At 36.9% G+C, this 18,386-nt stretch overlaps 1 protein-coding gene across 1 annotated transcript in view; it reads right to left on the reverse strand.

The window, feature by feature from the left end:
- Positions 1-18,386, reverse strand: part of DNAH8 (dynein axonemal heavy chain 8) — a 152,170-nt gene that overhangs the window by 39,087 nt on the left and 94,697 nt on the right. The window contains exons 44-53 of the mRNA XM_068399510.1: positions 13,961-14,187; positions 13,450-13,568; positions 10,633-10,736; positions 8,470-8,646; positions 6,944-7,111; positions 5,527-5,739; positions 4,037-4,174; positions 3,572-3,699; positions 2,357-2,528; positions 1,391-1,546 (exon numbers count right to left, since the gene is read on the reverse strand). Of these exons, the coding sequence (XP_068255611.1) occupies positions 1,391-1,546; positions 2,357-2,528; positions 3,572-3,699; positions 4,037-4,174; positions 5,527-5,739; positions 6,944-7,111; positions 8,470-8,646; positions 10,633-10,736; positions 13,450-13,568; positions 13,961-14,187 (1,602 nt within the window). The remainder of the gene's footprint in view (positions 1-1,390; positions 1,547-2,356; positions 2,529-3,571; positions 3,700-4,036; positions 4,175-5,526; positions 5,740-6,943; positions 7,112-8,469; positions 8,647-10,632; positions 10,737-13,449; positions 13,569-13,960; positions 14,188-18,386) is intronic.

An 18,386-nucleotide genomic window follows, 5' to 3' on the forward strand; every position in this document is an offset into this window, starting at 1 on the left:
GCTCAGTACTGGAGAGACATATCTGGAGCCCTCTGTCTAGTTCTAGGCTCCCCAATGTAAGAGAGACACTGAAGTGAGTCCACCAAAGGACTACAAGATTATTAAGGGATTGGAGCACTTGACACATGAGGAAAGCTGAAAGAGCTGGGATTATTTAGCCTCAAGAAGACTCACAAGGGTATTTACCTATGTATATAAATACCTGGTGTGTGAGAATGAACAGGGAGACAGACTCTTATTAGTGGCACACAGTAACAGGACAAGATGCAATGGGCACAAATTGAATAGGCAATTCTAGTTAAATAGAAGAAAAAAACCCAACAACTTTATTGTGAGGGTGGCTGAACACTACAGTAGGTTGCCCAGAGAAATGGTGAAGTCTCCATCCTTGAAGTTATTCAAAACTTGACTGGACACAGTCCTGGGCAACCTGCTTCAGTAGATCCTGCTCTGAGCAGGAAGGCTGGACTAGGTGATCTTCAGAGATCCCTTCCAACCTCAACTTTTCTGTGGTTCTGACAGTTTGCTTTATTAATGATAAAATGATAAGCAAGAACTTCACTTTCACTTTACTCCAAGACTTAAAATCTTCAAAATCTAGAGATCCTAAAACCTCGAAAATTTATTGAGATTCAGGACATGTGAGATTCTGCAACATTCAGGTTAAGGGTTTTAAAATGCAGGTTCTTTTTTCCCATGCTACTTCATTTGTGAAAAATTCATTTGTGATGCAAACTACAGGTGACACGTGAATGTCTTTGTATTATATTTCATGATCAGACATTTAATCTTATTGACTTAAGCTATAAAAGAGCTATTAAAATTGCAGTAACATTAGGATAGAGAGATTTATCTTGGGTTTGGTTTCAACTGGTTGTCCTCAATTTACTTTTGTAGCAGTAACTTCATGTATGAATTCCATCTCGGGTTCTAAATTCTGGACCTCATCAGTTTAAGTACTTTGCCTACATTTTCAAAGCTGTAAATTGTCCTGCCTTTGTCTGTAATCTTACTAATAGTTGCCCAATTTACTCTCATTTAGTAATTTCATATTATACTCTTTTGCTATACTTTTTACCACTTTGCCCTCTGTATAGGGAATGTACTCACCAATTTTGAACATAAGGCTACCTCCTTCTCTTTCATACTTCTTGCTAGATTTCATACCAGTATATACTTACTATACAATCTTTTCCAAGTCCTTGAATGGGATTTGCAGCTCTTGTCAAGTTCCCTGATGATGCACCTACATCATTATCAGTCTCCATACAAGTTAAAGTCACCTCAGATATGTATGTATGAGAGTTACACTGACTCAAATGCAGACACACCCTAAAGCAATAACGTTTAAATATAAGCAAGCACATTATTCCTTTAAAACACTGTTCACCTGTAATTCATTATCCTGTTCTTTCTTTTTAATCCATGATTTTCCTTGAGTTTGTGGGTCTACCAAAAGGGGGTATCTAGTTGCCTTAGTGACAATGATACCATTCTGAATAGAGAGATAATCTCCAGGCAGTCCTTGAAGATTCCACTCACTAATCTGAAGCATTAAAAAAAGAAACAAAAAAAACACCAAAAAGTAGTTTGGAATAAAATCTCACTGGAATTATCCTTCAATTACAATTGTTCTAAGAAATAATGGAGACATCAAGCCAAGGGGGATGCATATCTGAACCTGCTAAAAAATGATTAATGCCGATGGAAAAATATTTCCAGGATTTTCTTTTTATGAATGTTTTTAATTACATAGAATGATGAAAAAGTATATTTTAAAAGTCAAAAGGCAGCTTGACAGGCAAATTAAACATTGGGATCAATTAAGAGAAAACGAGGCTAAGAGAGCTTTGAGGGCTTAATATTTACTGAAGGACTCTAAGATTCTGTCATTGTCCTCTGTTTGATTTCTCATACATTCACGTTGAATGAAAAGATATTACACATTCTTTTTAAATTGTTCTCTCTGATATAAGATTTATTTTTGAAACCATACCCAGATAATGACAGAACCAAAAACTAACAACCAAACCCACTGTATTAGTAGATATGTGATATATAGCTGTGGTTATAGGTTATCAAAATAAGACACTTGAAAGTGCACTATCTTACTCGCAATTGTCTAATAGTATAATGTGTCACTTAGTTATAATATATAACTTGTTTATCTATCTAAACATTGCTCAATACTCAGATATTTGATGGAAATTGCCAAGAACATTTGGAAACCACAGAACTACATTGCAGAGCAATATTGGGGATTATAGTCTGTTCCAAGCAAGCATAATGCTGGCTAACAGTCACAGAATATGTCAATTGAAATTAAAATGAAACCCCCCAAGCACCAAGAACTTACTGTAGGCGGATCTACCAACATAGAAATCAGGTTCAAGCTTTCAGAAAAGGGGATTTTATGGGCCCACATCTCTGCTTCCCATAAATCTTTAAGCAAAAGCTTTCTGAAGTTTTGATTAAAAGGTCCACAGTATGAAAGAAAACCTGTGCAGAGCAGTACATCTCCCACAAGTCTAGAAAAGGACAAAAATAATAATTAAAAGGTGATGTACAATTTCAATTTCTGTTGATTTAGACAACCAGCTTTTGAAACATAAGATTTCTGTCCTGAGGACAATTTAAGGAGAGAACTTGCTCTTTGAGAACAACACAGTTTTTTTGTGTTTCCAAAATATTTTTGTGGCAAAACTTGAGTAGTATTGTATGAAAACATTATCTTCACCCTCATAAAGTAATAAAGCCCTGATAACAACTATTCCTTCGTTTGTAACTGAAGCAAGAAATTGGTTTACTTCTTAAAACTATGTCTGCAGTACAATATTTATCAAAAGATACAAACTTAATTCTTTTGGAATGAGCAGACCTCACCAGAAATGCCCAATTCTCCCATAGGAAATTTATGGAAACAGAAGCATTCCACAGAAGCTGAGCCTAAATTTTCAGCTTCTTTACATTTAGCAACAATTTTGACAGGTCTCCTGTTTTCTAGACAGCTAGGACCTCTGGCTCCTAGGCTGCTCAACATTTGTCATTTGGACAGCAACACGATGAGGACTCCCAAGTTTCTCAGAATAAGGCCTACTGTCCCACATGAGTTTCAACACACAGACTATAGGACAAGGGTTACTGTCTGGTCTCTAGGCCTCCTTCTTTTATTCAAATATGCCATAACTAATATCAAAAGAGATATTTCTTTTCCTGTCCAGTATTAAGCTAGGAATCCTTCCTTTTTCCTTCTCAGTGTCAGTCTTAGATCATCCCTACTTCCCGCCTATTGGAAATATGGGAAAGAGGTGTAGTGTTAGGGAGGCAGGAGAGGCAGCTGTAATACAGGTACATAACTGCACTAGAAAAAAACCCTTTAGAAATAAATTCCAAAATCAGAGGTGTTGTTCTGAAGTGAAATACAAGCACGTAGGACTCACGTATTCACTTATGGGAGGAAAATTCAAATTTCAGGATAGTTCACTTAATTATGTAACTATATTAAAATTTCCAGGAGGAAAATGAAGTACAACTATTTTAGTTTTTTGTTTTTTTTTTTCTCTGACGATACCTGTTAATCTGAGATTTAAATTCTTTACTTTGCTGAGTCCACCTAACTTTCTCTCCACTCAGTCCATCTATAAGTGCAGAGGCTGCTTGCATCTTTCTTCTGCATGTTTCTGCATCATTCAGTAAGTCCTAAAATTGAAAAAAGTCATACTTAATTTAATAATAGAATGCAAAAATCTAAAGAGTTATTTCATGTATTTTTATCATCCTCTTATATTTATTATGACTATTTTATTTATTTAAAACTCATTCCTGAGAACTCTAAGTGCATCTGCTGTCTAATATGTTCCTATTCACAGAAAGAAGGAAATATGAGAGAACATAGATTTAAACATCTTCTTTTTATACTTGAACTTCATCCCTGTCATTCAAGGTAGCAGGCCCTAAATGTGTTTGTATCAATTCCTGATTACATAGCGTATTGTACGCAAGCATTTTTCGTAATACTAAAATACTTTTATCTCACCATTTTCTTCTTCACTGCTGCATCAAATTTTGCCTGCGCTTTATCCAGTTCAGCTTGCTTTTCATCTAATGCCTCCTGAGCTTTTGCTAATTCTGCATTAGCTACCTTCAGGTAGCCTTCCTGTTTTCCCAAGTTAGCCTGCAAAGAGAAGAAATGTTAAAATAATAATCATAAAAAAATTGAATATACTTTGATGAATTATTTTAAGCCTGCTTAGGTGGTAATCATGAGACAACAATACATCAAAATATATATTATATTAATATTTATACACATATTAAAAATATTAAATCTGAAAACTATGCCATATATACACTGCAGATATGATTTTTTTGTTAAATAACAATGTAGTACTCAAGGTTCCTACTATATATTGTCAACTTTATTTCTTTTAAAAAAATTTACATTTAAAGAAGCTGGTTAAGGAAGTAAGGTTTCCAATTCGTACATATTGATTAACCAAGAGGAACAATCACTCAATCTTCTTGTTTGATTACATGCTTTATTATTTCTTTTTTATTTGTACATTCTGTAGCAATCAACAATCACAACAAGAGATTGGTCCTTTATCAGCTAACAATATAGCTTTTACCCACTAGAAAATCATGGTCCTAAACCAATGAATCTTCCCATTGCTCCTCAACTGATGTTTATGCTGAACACGGGAAATTCATTAAATAATTTTTTGAATCATCCACATGCGTTACTGTTGCTTTTGTAAATAACACTTCTACTAGTGACAAAAAATGTGGAAAATATTTGGAATCACCATTCAGATGCTTTCCCCTTTCACTTTTTTTTTCTTTTGTGTACACTGTGCTACAAGTAGGGATTAAATACTTGGTTTAGAATCCAAAAAGCAACAATCACTGCATTTGAGTTTATATATGGTCTTTATGTCTGATAAAATTTTTTATTCAAATGTCCATAAACGTCAAAAGGAGCACCCACAATAAAGTAAAAATTACTCTTAAAAATGTTTTACTCAGTTTGGTTCCCACTATTGCAACATAACTCCTTTATTGATGTGAGCTCTGAATCTCTTCAGAATGCCAATGTTTTGGCAAGATAACAGTCCTCCACTCCCTCTAAGTTATCATGTGAAAGCAAAGAAGGTAAAATAGCTGCAAACCTCTGTTTGCAGGACTCTTTAGAGAAGGAATGAAGATCCTCTCCTGGTACAACTTTTTGAAAACAATTATAAAGTAATTATAACATAATAAAAACAAAGACTGAAAACAGCTTTCGCTGTAGACAGTAAACCAGAGCACATAAATTTAATCTAGGCTAATTTTTTGTTCTGTGTTCTGTCTAGAATCAAGAGAAGGATATGGGGTTTTTCTGCTCTTATCATCCGTAGCCACTAAAGTCTACAGACAATTATGTCTGAATAAAGTTAGCCAAATACATTTTTTAAATCCTACTACTATTAAAGTAAATGAAATTAAATTACATGGAAAGCAAACACAAAGCAAGAGATGATGTATTACCTTAAGAGGTAAGACGTCTCTGTTAATACCATAAAATATTGCCATTGCTTGTGTCCAAGAGAGGAGTTCTGCCACATTACCACACACCTTTTTAGCATACTCCAGTGTATAGTCTTCCATGTTAAAGTAAGGCTGGAGTAATTCTACTGTCTCTTCATTGATTGAATCCTTAGGAAACTGCTGTAGACTCTGCAAGAATGGGCCGCTCATAAGCTGCAAAAAACAACACAGGATATTTATAAGCTATTTACACATTTTACACTCAAAAGCTTGTTCATGGGTGAGTATGTTAAAAAACTGTTCCTAAAATTCTTCTATAAAAAGAGGTAATTCATACAGTTAATATTATAAGTGTGCTATTCAGTTGTAACTCCTGCCATATGCTGTCAATTATTTTAAAGTTTTAAGCAGTTACACTTCAGTAACTAGGCTTGAAAGTTGTTGATGTACTTTCCATCTTCCATATTCCCATGTTGCAATTTAAAAAGCATTTAAGAAGCAGCATTTCATAAAAAATTGAACCAAGATAAAGCCTCAGAGATACAGTTGTAACTTATCTAAAGAATGCAAAAAAACCCTGCTTATGCATTTGTGAAATGTGATATAAATTCTTCTGGAAAGGGAAATCATTGGTTTTAGCTTTTTTCTAGCAAATGTTTAACATGTTAAAGGCAACTCATGGAATAACTGCTTATCCCATTTCATTATGTCCATGGAAAATAAAAAGTTTCGATGATTTCTTAATTCCTGGAAAAGCTTAAATAAAAAGCAAGAGCTCTATTCATATTCAAAATAAGTATTTTTCCTCATCTACATGACAAAAGAATTTAGGCAGTAATATTGGCAAATTAATATGCTAATAGAGGTAGAATGGGATTTAAAGAATGGCAGGAGAAGGCATGGAAATAAGAGTATCCTGAGAGAAGATCAAAGTCCAAAAGGAAAAAATGGCTGTCTGACCAAGGAATTTGGGCCAGGAATATTGAAATGCATAATGGGAAAAGCTACTCTCTCTTAGTCAGGCAGATAATCTTTCAAACAGTCAAGGAGCCTGGGAGGATCAGAAAAGAATGTTTAAATGTGAACCCACAAGTTCCCAAAGATAAGAGGGGTTTTCCAGAACATCCTTATCTCATGTGTGGTTAACATGGTTGGTATGATTGCATTTTCCTTGTCCTGTTCCTGGCGTATGACCTGATGACAAATAAATCAAAGTTCCTACTGCAAAAGTCTCTAAGCAATTCACCTACTACTTGCTACCAAATAAACTCTATTTATATACTATGCCTATCTTAAAACCATACGTTTGAATTTTTGCAAATTCTGTCCTGTTTTGAGTAAACAGCATCATAAATTCTCTGATATGCAAGTTGCTATTTCTGATGTTTAAGAAATACTGTTTAAAAACTCCACTTACTTTTAATGATTCTCCCCACGATGGCTTGCAGCAAGGCTTTTCTGGATCCATGGTAACTGGGTCTACTTTCTTTTGGAATAGTAGCAGACAACAGTCCATGACCCTCATAATTAGGTGAGGAGGTTTTGCAAGTTTTCTAAGAGTAGCGATATCCACTGGTTTGATGGTCTATTTGAAGAAAAATGTAACAGAATCCTGCATCAATGCCATTATTCTGTTTTTCCATTCAAGATCTTAATTTTAATGTTTCTTTGTCATACTTTTCTCTGAAGCAAGTTTGTACTAAGTACATACAAAAAAGTGAGTAATTGGACTTTAATAAATTTCATAGTTTCATGAAAACTTAATTATTTTAATGAACATATATTAGAAAAGAATATTTTCCCAATGCTAAAGACACCACTCAAAAATAAAATTTAAATACATGGAACAGCAGCATTAACTTAACTTGTCAAAGTGACTGAAGTATATTGTAAAATTGCATAAGACTTAATTAAAACAAGTTTCCTTGGTAAAATAGTATTTTGGATTTTTAAGGGTTAAGTGTCATTATTTATTCTGAGATGGATTTGGTTATTTTTGTTGTTTTTTAAGTTATGATAGGTGTGAGATACTGCTTTTTTACTTCATTTTCTAGTAACATCACTGACACTTTGCTGAGTTCAATAACTAATACAAAAATAATAAATAACTGCAAACTTCAAAACTAACATTAATTTAGTGTCTACAAAATATACGCATGTCACTACCTGTCTAGAAGGAGAAGTTACAGACACATTATAGAAACCACAGGATAATGTATGAGTTCACATATCTTATAAGTGAATTTTGTGACCATTTTTGGAAGTTTCATTTATCTCATTATCTAAATGTCAGTGTAAGAGCAAACAATGCTCCTTTTCTGGCTTTTTTTCACTCAATATTTTTTGTCACATAAATTCTGGTAACTGGAACAGGAGGTCTTAAAAATATAATACATCATTGATTTCTGATTCCAGAGTTCTTTACTTTATAATTGTTCAGAGCAGAATAATGAAATTAGGTAGCACCGTAATGCCTCCATATTTCTTAACGCTGATTCTGATCACCCTGAATCCACTTTGGTTTATGTTTCTCTCCAAATTAAACATATTTTTGGTGAAGGAAGAGACAGCTTTTTATTCCTCTTAAAAGAAAGATACAACTAGTGAAGTATGAAGAAAAAACATTCCTTTAGCACAAGAAGTATTCTCTTGAATTCAGAATAACAGATATTTTAAAGGCATCTGTAACTTTTGGAAAGCTTTATGCCTTCATAATGATCAAGTATTAGGGTGGAAACAGAACAAACACTATAAAATAATCTCTACGTGCTTAAGGCAAAATGTGAGGTCTGTAAATATTCATCAGAGACATGACCACTAACTGTGAAGAGCTGGTGACAGCAGTCAAAACCAAGTGACAACTGCATGTTGGTGGCTCTAGCCTTTTTTTCATGGGTGACTCAAATAGTACTATACTAATCAAAATGTAAGAATTTTATTCACATTCAGCGCAGCTTCTGCTTCTTCTAACGCTGGTTTAGCTGCCTCCAGTTTATTTGCTGCTTTCACTTTTTCTAAATCCATTTCATCTACGATTTTTTGTGCTTTATCTTTCACACCTTGGACTTCATTTTTTACTTTAGCTGAAGCTTCAACAATTTCTGTGACTTCTGCTAGTACCTGGAATTGATAATAAACACATAAAATGTATAAATCAAAATGGTGGAACAAGTGATTAAGTTATCAGACACAAAACAGATATGTAAAGGGTATTATACAGAAAAATGTAAAGCTCACCCTAACTATATGGAATAAAAATTAATACAATTTATGGAACCCCCATGAAGAAATATCATGAGTCTCTCAGCAGTAGTTGAATAGTAAAAAATGGATTATTTTTATAACACCTAGAAGACCTTTCAGTGGCTTTTAAAGCCAGTTTTTTATCCTATTTGAACCTATACTTTTTCAATACAATAGGAATTTGCTTTTTTCACTATAATTCTGCAGATAAAAGCAAAAATAGTATAGCTAATAAAACTAATGGAAGATGGCAAACATCTGCATCAATGGTCAGCCTGTCTTTTACTCCTTTAGTCTAGACTCACTTTTAATCAGTCTATTCAAAGAACAGCCCCATGTGAATTCACAGAATGAAGTTATCCATTTGTATCTGGTTCTTCAGTACATATATTTTTAATTCTCTTATGCATGTGTGACACAGTTGGTGCCAGAATCTTTTTTGACCAGTATCAGCTATAGGCTCAAGGCTAGCACTCTATGCATGTACAAGAACATAAATAATGCCCCCAAATACCTGTGAGAAAAAAATGATAGATAAAATCCTCAAATCCCTAAATCAATTTTTTTTCATGAAATTCAATTCTGATTTCTATAGGGCTCAGTATTAGGGAAAGAAAGAAATATATAAAATATTAACAATATTACACATAGGTTAAATAAATGTCTGTTCTTTTATTATTTGTCCATATGTCTTCTACTTCTGATGACTCATAAGTAATGCCCTACTGAAAAAGTTGACAGCTAAGAGGCTATGTGAATGATTGCCAGAGAGCTATTTAAAAATTTATATCAAATATAAATATTAAACAAAGTGAACTCTACCAGCATATCTGTCATACTCCTGAAACGTGAGAAGTGTAACTTTACCCCGTTCTGACATAATTTTCTCTCTTACAAGATTAAAGGCCTTGAAGAATGCAGGTAGTCCCTTGGCCATCACTAGCCAAAAGTTTGCTCTCCAGTGCATATTAAATATGCACCATCATAGCATTACGGTATCTTTTGGGGACAGACATTTTAGCAGGGCCCGTTGCAATATGACAAGGGATAATGGTTTTAAACTAAAAGAGGGTAGATTTAGACTAGATATAAGGAAGAAATTTTTTACAATGAGGGTGGTGAAACACTGGAACAGGCTGCCCAGAGAGGTGGTAGATGCCCCATCCCTGGAAACATTCAAGGTCAGGTTGGATGGGGCTTTGAGCAACCTGATCTAGTTGAAGATGTCCCTGCTCACTGCAGGGGGATTGGACTAGATGATCTTTAAAGGTCTCTTCCAACCCAAAATATTCTATGATTCTATGATCTTTCAGAAAACAGAATGCCTATGTTAATACATTCCCTAACATACCTTTCCAGAGAACCATTTTGGAAACTAGATTTCTACCAGACGACCAATCTCATGAACACACAGACACCTTACGAATGTAGAAGACAAAATATGAAACTGAACTGTGGTGAACTTTTTCCTAAGCAATTTTGAAATAGTTAAGTCCTGTTATCATCTGTTAACTTCCTATCTGCAAATAAGTGCACATATAACCCCAAATTTAATAAACGTCAATCAAGCACACAAAAAAAACAAGAAACAGAAAACGAAACCTGACGCTTATAGGAGCGGGTAAGAAACAGAAGGAGAACAAGGAAGGACTTAACCTCTGTTGCAGTCTTAAAGTGCCTCACTTTCAGAAGCAAATGCTGAATCAACATGCTACAGAGATAGGGGTGAAACCCCATTTTAGACCACAAAGCACATTTTTTGGGTTGTACAAATTATGAGAAAATTCTGCAATAGCACTTTACCGCACTATTATTTCCTGGTGCTATCCACTGCCTTTTGCTACTTAACGCTCAAGTACTTACTTTATCTGCCTTAATAGATGCCAAAGCCAGTTCCTTCTCCTTAACGGTCAACTCCTGAGAGAGTTTAGCAACAGATTCACTGGCCTCCATCAGCTTAGATAGACCTAATAAGTAAAATATAAAATTTAGAAAAATGAAAACTATTTTTTTCCTAGTTAGATAATACAATCTAGCTCTAGATCCCAAATGCCTTGTACCTTGTGTTCTCATTTAAGGTTGTGTAAAGGAGATAAAGTGGGCGTAACCAGTCATACTATCGTGATTGTGCTTACTGTTCACTTTTCATGGATATAAATAATTTTACGAGGTGCAAAATTATTATAAACAAGCTTGATTCTTCAAAAGAGACATTCATACTTGTTCTATTTTGTTATAGCTGTAAACAGTACCTAAAAGAGTATAGCTGGGATATTATCTGCAATAAAATATATACTTACGCTCATTATATTGACTTTAAAAAAAAAAGGGAGGAGTATGTCAAAGAATCTGTTGTGTCATAAAATCACAGGACAATCAGAAAATGAGACTGATACTGCATTTGTATCATTGCATGAGGAAATGACAAATTTCAGCTACAACTTATCTAAAGCAAGTTAAAAAGGCACCATATATTTTGATCCTATAGAGAGAATCAAAGTAATCTTTCACCTCTTGTTAATGTTTTTTGTAACTTCTCTGAATGATGACTGCAGAAAAGTAGAGAATATAGAAAAATTATAAAAATCTTTATAAAGATACTAAGCCACAGTACTCTTAGCATCTCAAGGATGTAATTTCTGTCACTTAATTAGAGGAGATCTAGCAACAAGTTGCTCAAATCAATGGCATGCCCACTTTATCAAAGCTAACCTGGTCTTTTTGTAGAATCACAGTTCTATATGAAAAGACATTATCTACACATGTGGTTCTCTACCAAGGATTCCCCAGATAGCTTCTGAGAGAAGACACAAGATGTTAAGCATTCAGAAATAATTGTAATTGTCACTGGATCTCAGTTTCTTCCTCATCTGTCTTACAAGATTTTTCACCCAAAGTGACAAAGCAGAAGAGAAGAGATTAATTCTATCTTTCAAAATATGTTGCTCGTATAGATATTACAGTGCTGACAAGGAGACTTTGTGTGCTCGAGCCAGAGACATTTCTAGAAAGCGGTATTGATCAAGGTATTTCTTACAATTTTGCTGCTTTACAAACATCTTGAATTGACCCAGACATCATTACATACAGGAAAACCATTTCAACAAGGAGATGAAAAGAGTGACGTTATCTCAGCCGAGTTTAATAACATAAAATTTAAATCCCATATCAGGATAATCTCCTAACAAACTGAACCAACTTTCAAAGTTAATCTTTTTAACATTCTAAATCTTTTTGACATTAAGTGATGAAAGGCTAAGGATTAAAGGATGGATGTGTGAGATAGTAGCTAAATAACAAACTTTTTGAGAAAGTTCCTTAGGAAGCAATAAACAGTGAAACATCAGGGATGACCAGTATTGTTGTTTTGTAATACACCTTTTCTATGCAAGTGAAACTATTTAGAATATTTTCTAACTGGCATAAGTAGTGCCCATAAGCTGACACCAATGATTTTCTGAGTATCGATGACAAAGATGCTGCAGTAGAAGATATACATGTACATTGTCACTTGTACGTGATTATTTTGTTTTGATGATCACATAAGGAATTAGCAATAATATAATGTGAGAGGCTAGGAAAATCTACACGTGACATTTTTTTGGCAGTGCTGAAGCTACTTAGGTTATTTCTTTTAAACTATTTTTGAAAATAGAAGAACTGGAGAAAAAACACAAAAAAACTGCCACCCTCAGAAATCTTTAAGACTCTCAGACTTGATCCCCATCTCAAGCAAGACTAATGATAAGTTCTGATTTCTAGAACTGGCAACAGATCCATACAGGGAAATTTGCATAATGTGAAAATTGAGAATCTCTTACTCCTCTACACTTCACTCTAATTCAGCAAACAGTTTGTGAATATCTACACATTCTTATTCTATTCTTTTCTTCATGTGAAGTGTACCAGTTGCATTGTTAATCATTGTCTAAATGTTACATCCTTTTACCTTTGTATGAAAAATCTTATCATGTAGAATTATCTGTTCTGTTAGACTGATATACAGTATCTTTTCCCATAAAAAACAAGTTTCCTAAGCTGTTCTGTTGCCTTTGCAAATTTAGAAAAGCATATCTAGATGCAAACCAGAGAAAACTAGAAATGTATTCTTAACCCAGTAGGTACTAATCTAATGCCAAAGATTAGGTAATTTCAAACAGATATCCAAAATTAGAACATTTCAACCATACTTTTCCTGTATTTCAGATCCCTTGTTATTACACAACCACAAGTAACAGCTACTTATTCTGCAGCAGAAATATGAAATAAATCAACTGTGAAGTGCTCAGATTGTATAATAAGACTTGCCATAGAAAAGACCAGAAGCAAATTAATAAATGTGTTTAGAGCTACCTCTCTCTACACTAGTAAATCAGATGTTTTCTCTGGCCATTTTCAGGTTCTACTTTCTATTACAAATGTTAAAATGGAAATATTCAATTTTAATATAATGCTGAGATGAATGACTAAGCTGGCAGCATCTTTGAGGCATTTTTGTAAGAGAATCATTGTGAGCTGGTGATAGCTGGAGTGCTTGGAAATGGTCCTCATATGCTACCAGTTTTGTATTGTGATCCAGCAGAACTGATTTTAAGTGATCACTGAATAAGAAGACTAATATTAAAACCAGATCATTTGAGACCATATATAGAAAGATACATTTATCCCTATTTTGCTTACCAATTTGCATACGTTCAGCTTGTTCATTAATACTCTCTAACTTTTCAGTAGAAACTTCCTTGTAGCCATTGATGAAAGAGAGATAGGATTTAGGCGTTACATAAGCTCTTCTTTGATACCTAAAACACGGTATATTGGCAACATCAACTTCGTACATATTTTTGATATGTGCAACCATTTGATTACTTCCAATGAAACAGAAGATTATATAAAACAAGTCTTTAATTCAGTCAAAATCAAATTTCTTCATAATGCAAACCCTTATTTCTGATTACGTTGTTTTTATCCACATAAGCAATATTAAAGATCATTGAATAATGGGAATGAAGATAATGAATTTGCAACATAATAGTCATTACTTTTCATGGCCTTTGCATACATTCATATAGAAGATTTATGTTTGTATTAGTCTTAAAAGATGCTTATTGATTGACATAACACAATGAGTTCAAAAAACACTATCAGTAGCAATACTTTTGGGATTAATTATTGCATGTGTATAAAATATTACCTTTGGAAATAATTCTCACAGCTTTCTGAAACTATATCATGAAAGACACCCATGGTTTCCACTACTTGTGCTTTAACTGATGCAGAGCAAACCATATTAAATTCTGAAAGAAAATAACTGGCTACAGCTACAAGAGCTTCCTTGGGCCATCGACTGAACCAATCCATAGTGCACCCTGATATGAGACCAGGAAATTTCAAAGACCGTGCACGGAACTTCTCACCAACCTAAAGAGAGTAAATGTTAATTGATGATATGATACTTAATTAGGTTGATCAAAATGTTTAATTTATATAAACAACTAAATAGTCTATTTTTTTCCTTGCTAATTTTCTGCTTAGAAAACCTGCACAGTTTCTTTCTTTTATATAAGTATTTTTCTAAATTTCCAACATTCAATATTTTACGAAATTTGAACAAACTTCATGAAAAATATAAATGTTTCTTAATATTTTAAAACTTCAATTAACTTATTTTAATTTCCATTAAATTCTTGTTTTCAAGTAACAAGGAAGAATTCCACAAAGATGCTTTCATTGACTTGTATTACGAAAGAATATGCCAGGAGGAAAAAAATAAAAATCACTTCAACATGTAAGGAATGATTTACTTTTTTTAAGTATTTTGCTTTTAAGTTCTGACAACAGTACTATTACTGTTATTATCTCAGCAACTACAATCAGACTTCAGTAATCTTTTTACGTGCCTTTAAATCTCCTTAAAAATATAGTCTGTGGCCCTGGTGAAGGCCACAGACTACTACCCCCTGCTGATCTTCCAGACAGGTGGGGAAGAAGCTGCATCCCGTAGTCTGAGGGGGATGAAGAAAGACTACAAGGCCCTAGGACGGTTGGTGAAAGAGTCTGGGGCACAAGTTGTTTTCTCCTCCCTCCTTCCATTTTCAGGTGATGACGTGGGATGGAATAGTAGGATTCTCTCTATAAATGCCTGGCTACGAGACTGGTGCTACAGGCAGGGCTTTGGGTTCTTTGATAACGGCTGGTTTTATAAGACACCAGGCGTGACGGTAATACATGGGAAAGGTTTATGTCATAGGGGCAAAAGGGTTCTGGGACAGGAATTAGCAGGGCTCATTCGGAGTGCTTTAAACTAGATTCGAAGCGGGATGGGGTAGTAGCTGGGCTTGCACCACTGGGGCAACGCTCTAGTGTTGAGGTAGACCAGGAGGCCTCCCATCCCCCTGGGGTGAAATCGGTGTGCTCAGCTCGCTCCCTGAAATGACTGTACACCAATGCACGCAGCATGGGGAATAAACAAGAGGAGTTTGAAATCCGTGTTCGGTCGGGGGGCTATGATCTAGTGGCAATTACAGAGACTTGGTGGGACACCTCGCATGACTGGAATGTGGTCATGGATGGCTATGTCCTGTTCAGGAAAGACAGGCCACTAAGGAGAGGTGGTGGAGTTGCTCTTTATGTGAGTGAGCAGCTAGAACGTATTGAGTTCTGTCCAGGGGCGGATCAGGAGCGAGTTGAGAGTTTGTGGGTGCGAATTAAGGGGCAGGCTGGCAGGGGTGATACTGTTGTGGGTGTCTATTACAGGCCACCAGATCAGGATGAGGAGGGTGATGAGGTCTTCTACAGGCAGCTGAGAGCAGTCTCTCAACTACAGGGCCTGGTTGTCGTGGGGGATTTCAACTACCCTGATATTTGCTGGGAGGCCTACTCAGCCAGCCATCCTCAGTCCAGGAGGTTCCTCCAGTGCATTGATGATAACTTTCTGATGTAAATGGTGGATGAGCCAACTAGGAGAGGAGCGCTGCTGGATCTTATCCTCACTAACAAGGAGGGTCTGGTTGAAGCGGTGAAGGTTGAGGGCAGCCTTGGTTGTAGTGACCATGAGATGGTGGAGTTCAGGATCTCATGTGGCAGGAACACAATAGCTAGCAAAATCATAACCCTGGACTTCAGGAGGGCCAACTTTGGCCTTTTCAAGCAATTGCTAGGGGAAATCCCATGGGACAGGGTACTAGAAGGTAAGGGGGCTCAAGAGAGTTGGTTAGCATTCAAGGACTGCTTCTTCCGAGCTCAAGATCAGAGCATCCCAACAGGTAGGAAGTCAAGGAAGGGTACCAGGAAACCTGCATGGTTAAACAGGGAACTGCTGGGCAAACTCAAGTGGAAGAAGAGGGTGTACAGATCATGGAAGGAGGGGTTGGCCACTTGGGAGGAATATAAGTCTGTTGTCAGAGGATGTAGGGAGGCAACTAGGAAAGCTAAGGCCTCCTTGGAATTAAACCTTGCAAGAGAGGTCAAGGACAACAGAAAGGGCTTCTTCAAATACATTGCAGGTAAAGCCAACACTAGAGGCAATGTAGGCCCACTGATGAATGAGGTGGGGGCCCTGGAGACAGAGGATAAAAAGAAGGCGGAGTTACTGAATGCCTTCTTTGCCTCTGTCTATACTGCTGGAGGCTGTCCTGAGGAGCCCCGGACCCCTGAGGCCCCAGAAGAAGTCAGGATAGAGGAGGAATCTGTCTTGGTTGATGAGGGCTGGGTCAGGGACCAATTAAGCAACCTGGACGTCCATAAATCCATGGGCCCTGATGGGATGCACCCGCGGGTGCTGAGGGAGCTGGCGGAAGTCATTGCTAGGCCACTCTCCATCATCTTTGCTAAGTCGTGGGCAACGGGAGAGGTGCCTGAGGACTGGAGGAAAGCGAATTTCACTCCAGTCTTCAAAAAGGGCAAGAAGGAGGACCCGGGTAACTATAGACCGGTCAGCCTCACCTCCATCCCCGGAAAGGTGATGGAACAACTTGTTCTTGATGCTGTCTCTAGACACATCAAGGATAGGGGGATCATTAGGGCACTCAGCATGGCTTCACCAAGGGAAAGTCATGCTTAACCAACTTGATAGCCTTTTATGAGGACGTAACCCGGTGGATAGATGATGGTAAAGCTGTGGATGTGGTCTATCTCGATTTCAGTAAAGCGTTTGACACGGTCTCCCACAGCATCCTCGCAGCTAAACTGAGGAAGTGTGGTCTGGATGATCGGGTAGTGAGGTGGATTGTGAAGTGGCTGAAGGAAAGAAGCCATAGAGTGGTGGTCAATGGGACAGAGTCCAGTTGGAGGCCTGTGTCTAGCGGAGTCCCTCAAGGGTCGGTACTGGGACCAGTTCTATTCAATATATTCATTAATGACTTGGATGAGGGAATAGAGTGCACTGTCAGCAAGTTCGCTGACGACACAAAACTGGGAGGAGTGGCTGACACAACGGAAGGCTGCGCAGCCATTCAGAGAGACCTAGACAGGCTGGAGAGTTGGGCGGGGAGAAATTTAATGAAATATAACAAGGGCAAGTGTAGAGTCCTGCATCTGGGCAAGAACAACCCCATGTATGAGTTCAAGTTGGGGACAGACCTGTTGGAGAGCAGCGTAGGGGAAAGGGACCTGGGGGTCCTAGTGGACAGCAGGATGACCATGAGCCAGCAATGTGCCCTTGTGGCCAAGAAGGCCAATGGCATCCTGGGGTGCATTAGAAGGGGTGTGGTTAGCAGGTCAAGAGAGGTTGTCCTCCCCCTCTACTCTGCCCTTGTGAGGCCGCATCTGGAATATTGTGTCCAGTTCTGGGCCCCTCAGTTCAAGAAGGACAGGGAACTGCTAGAGAGAGTCCAGCGCAGAGCCACGAAGATGATTAAGGGAGTGGAACATCTGCCTTAGGAGGAGAGGCTGAGGGAGCTGGGTCTCTTTAGCTTGGAGAAGAGGAGACTGAGGGGTGACCTCATTAATGTTTATAAATATGTAAAGGGCAAGTGTCATGAGGATGGAGCCAGGCTCTTCTCAGTGACATCCCTTGACAGGACAAGGGGCAATGGGTGCAAGCTGGAACACAGGAGGTTCCACATAAATATGAGGAAAAACTTCTTTACGGTGGGGGTGACCGAACACTGGAACAGGCTGCCCAGAGAGGTTGTGGAGTCTCCTTCTCTGGAGACATTCAAAACCCGCCTGGACACATTCTTGTGTGATATGGTCTAGGTAATCCTGCTCTGGCAGGGGGATTGGACTAGATGATCTTTTGAGGTCCCTTCCAATCCCTAACATTCTGTGATTATAAAGCTTGAATAATCCTGTCACACCTCACAAGATAATTTGTTAATGCAACTAAGGAAGACAGATATGAAGAAAAACTTACTGGAGAAAAGCAGAGGACAACATGCAAGTTCTTCTTTGCCCGACTTAAAAAATACTCATAAAGATTATCAAAGGTAGGAGGACACCGAGGCATCTCTTTTTTCATCACAGGTATTAATCTTTGGGTGATTTCATCGAATTCATCCCGAGCAAATAAATTAGGAATCTTTTTATAAAATTAAAATTGATAAGAAAATAAATTGCATGGATGTAATTATTATAGAGTTTATAAATATTTGTGTGTTTACACCTGTATCTCTCTCTCT

The sequence above is a fragment of the Nyctibius grandis genome, chromosome 1 (assembly GCF_013368605.1).
Source record: "Nyctibius grandis isolate bNycGra1 chromosome 1, bNycGra1.pri, whole genome shotgun sequence".
In the NCBI taxonomy this organism is placed as follows: Eukaryota; Metazoa; Chordata; class Aves; order Nyctibiiformes; family Nyctibiidae; genus Nyctibius; species Nyctibius grandis.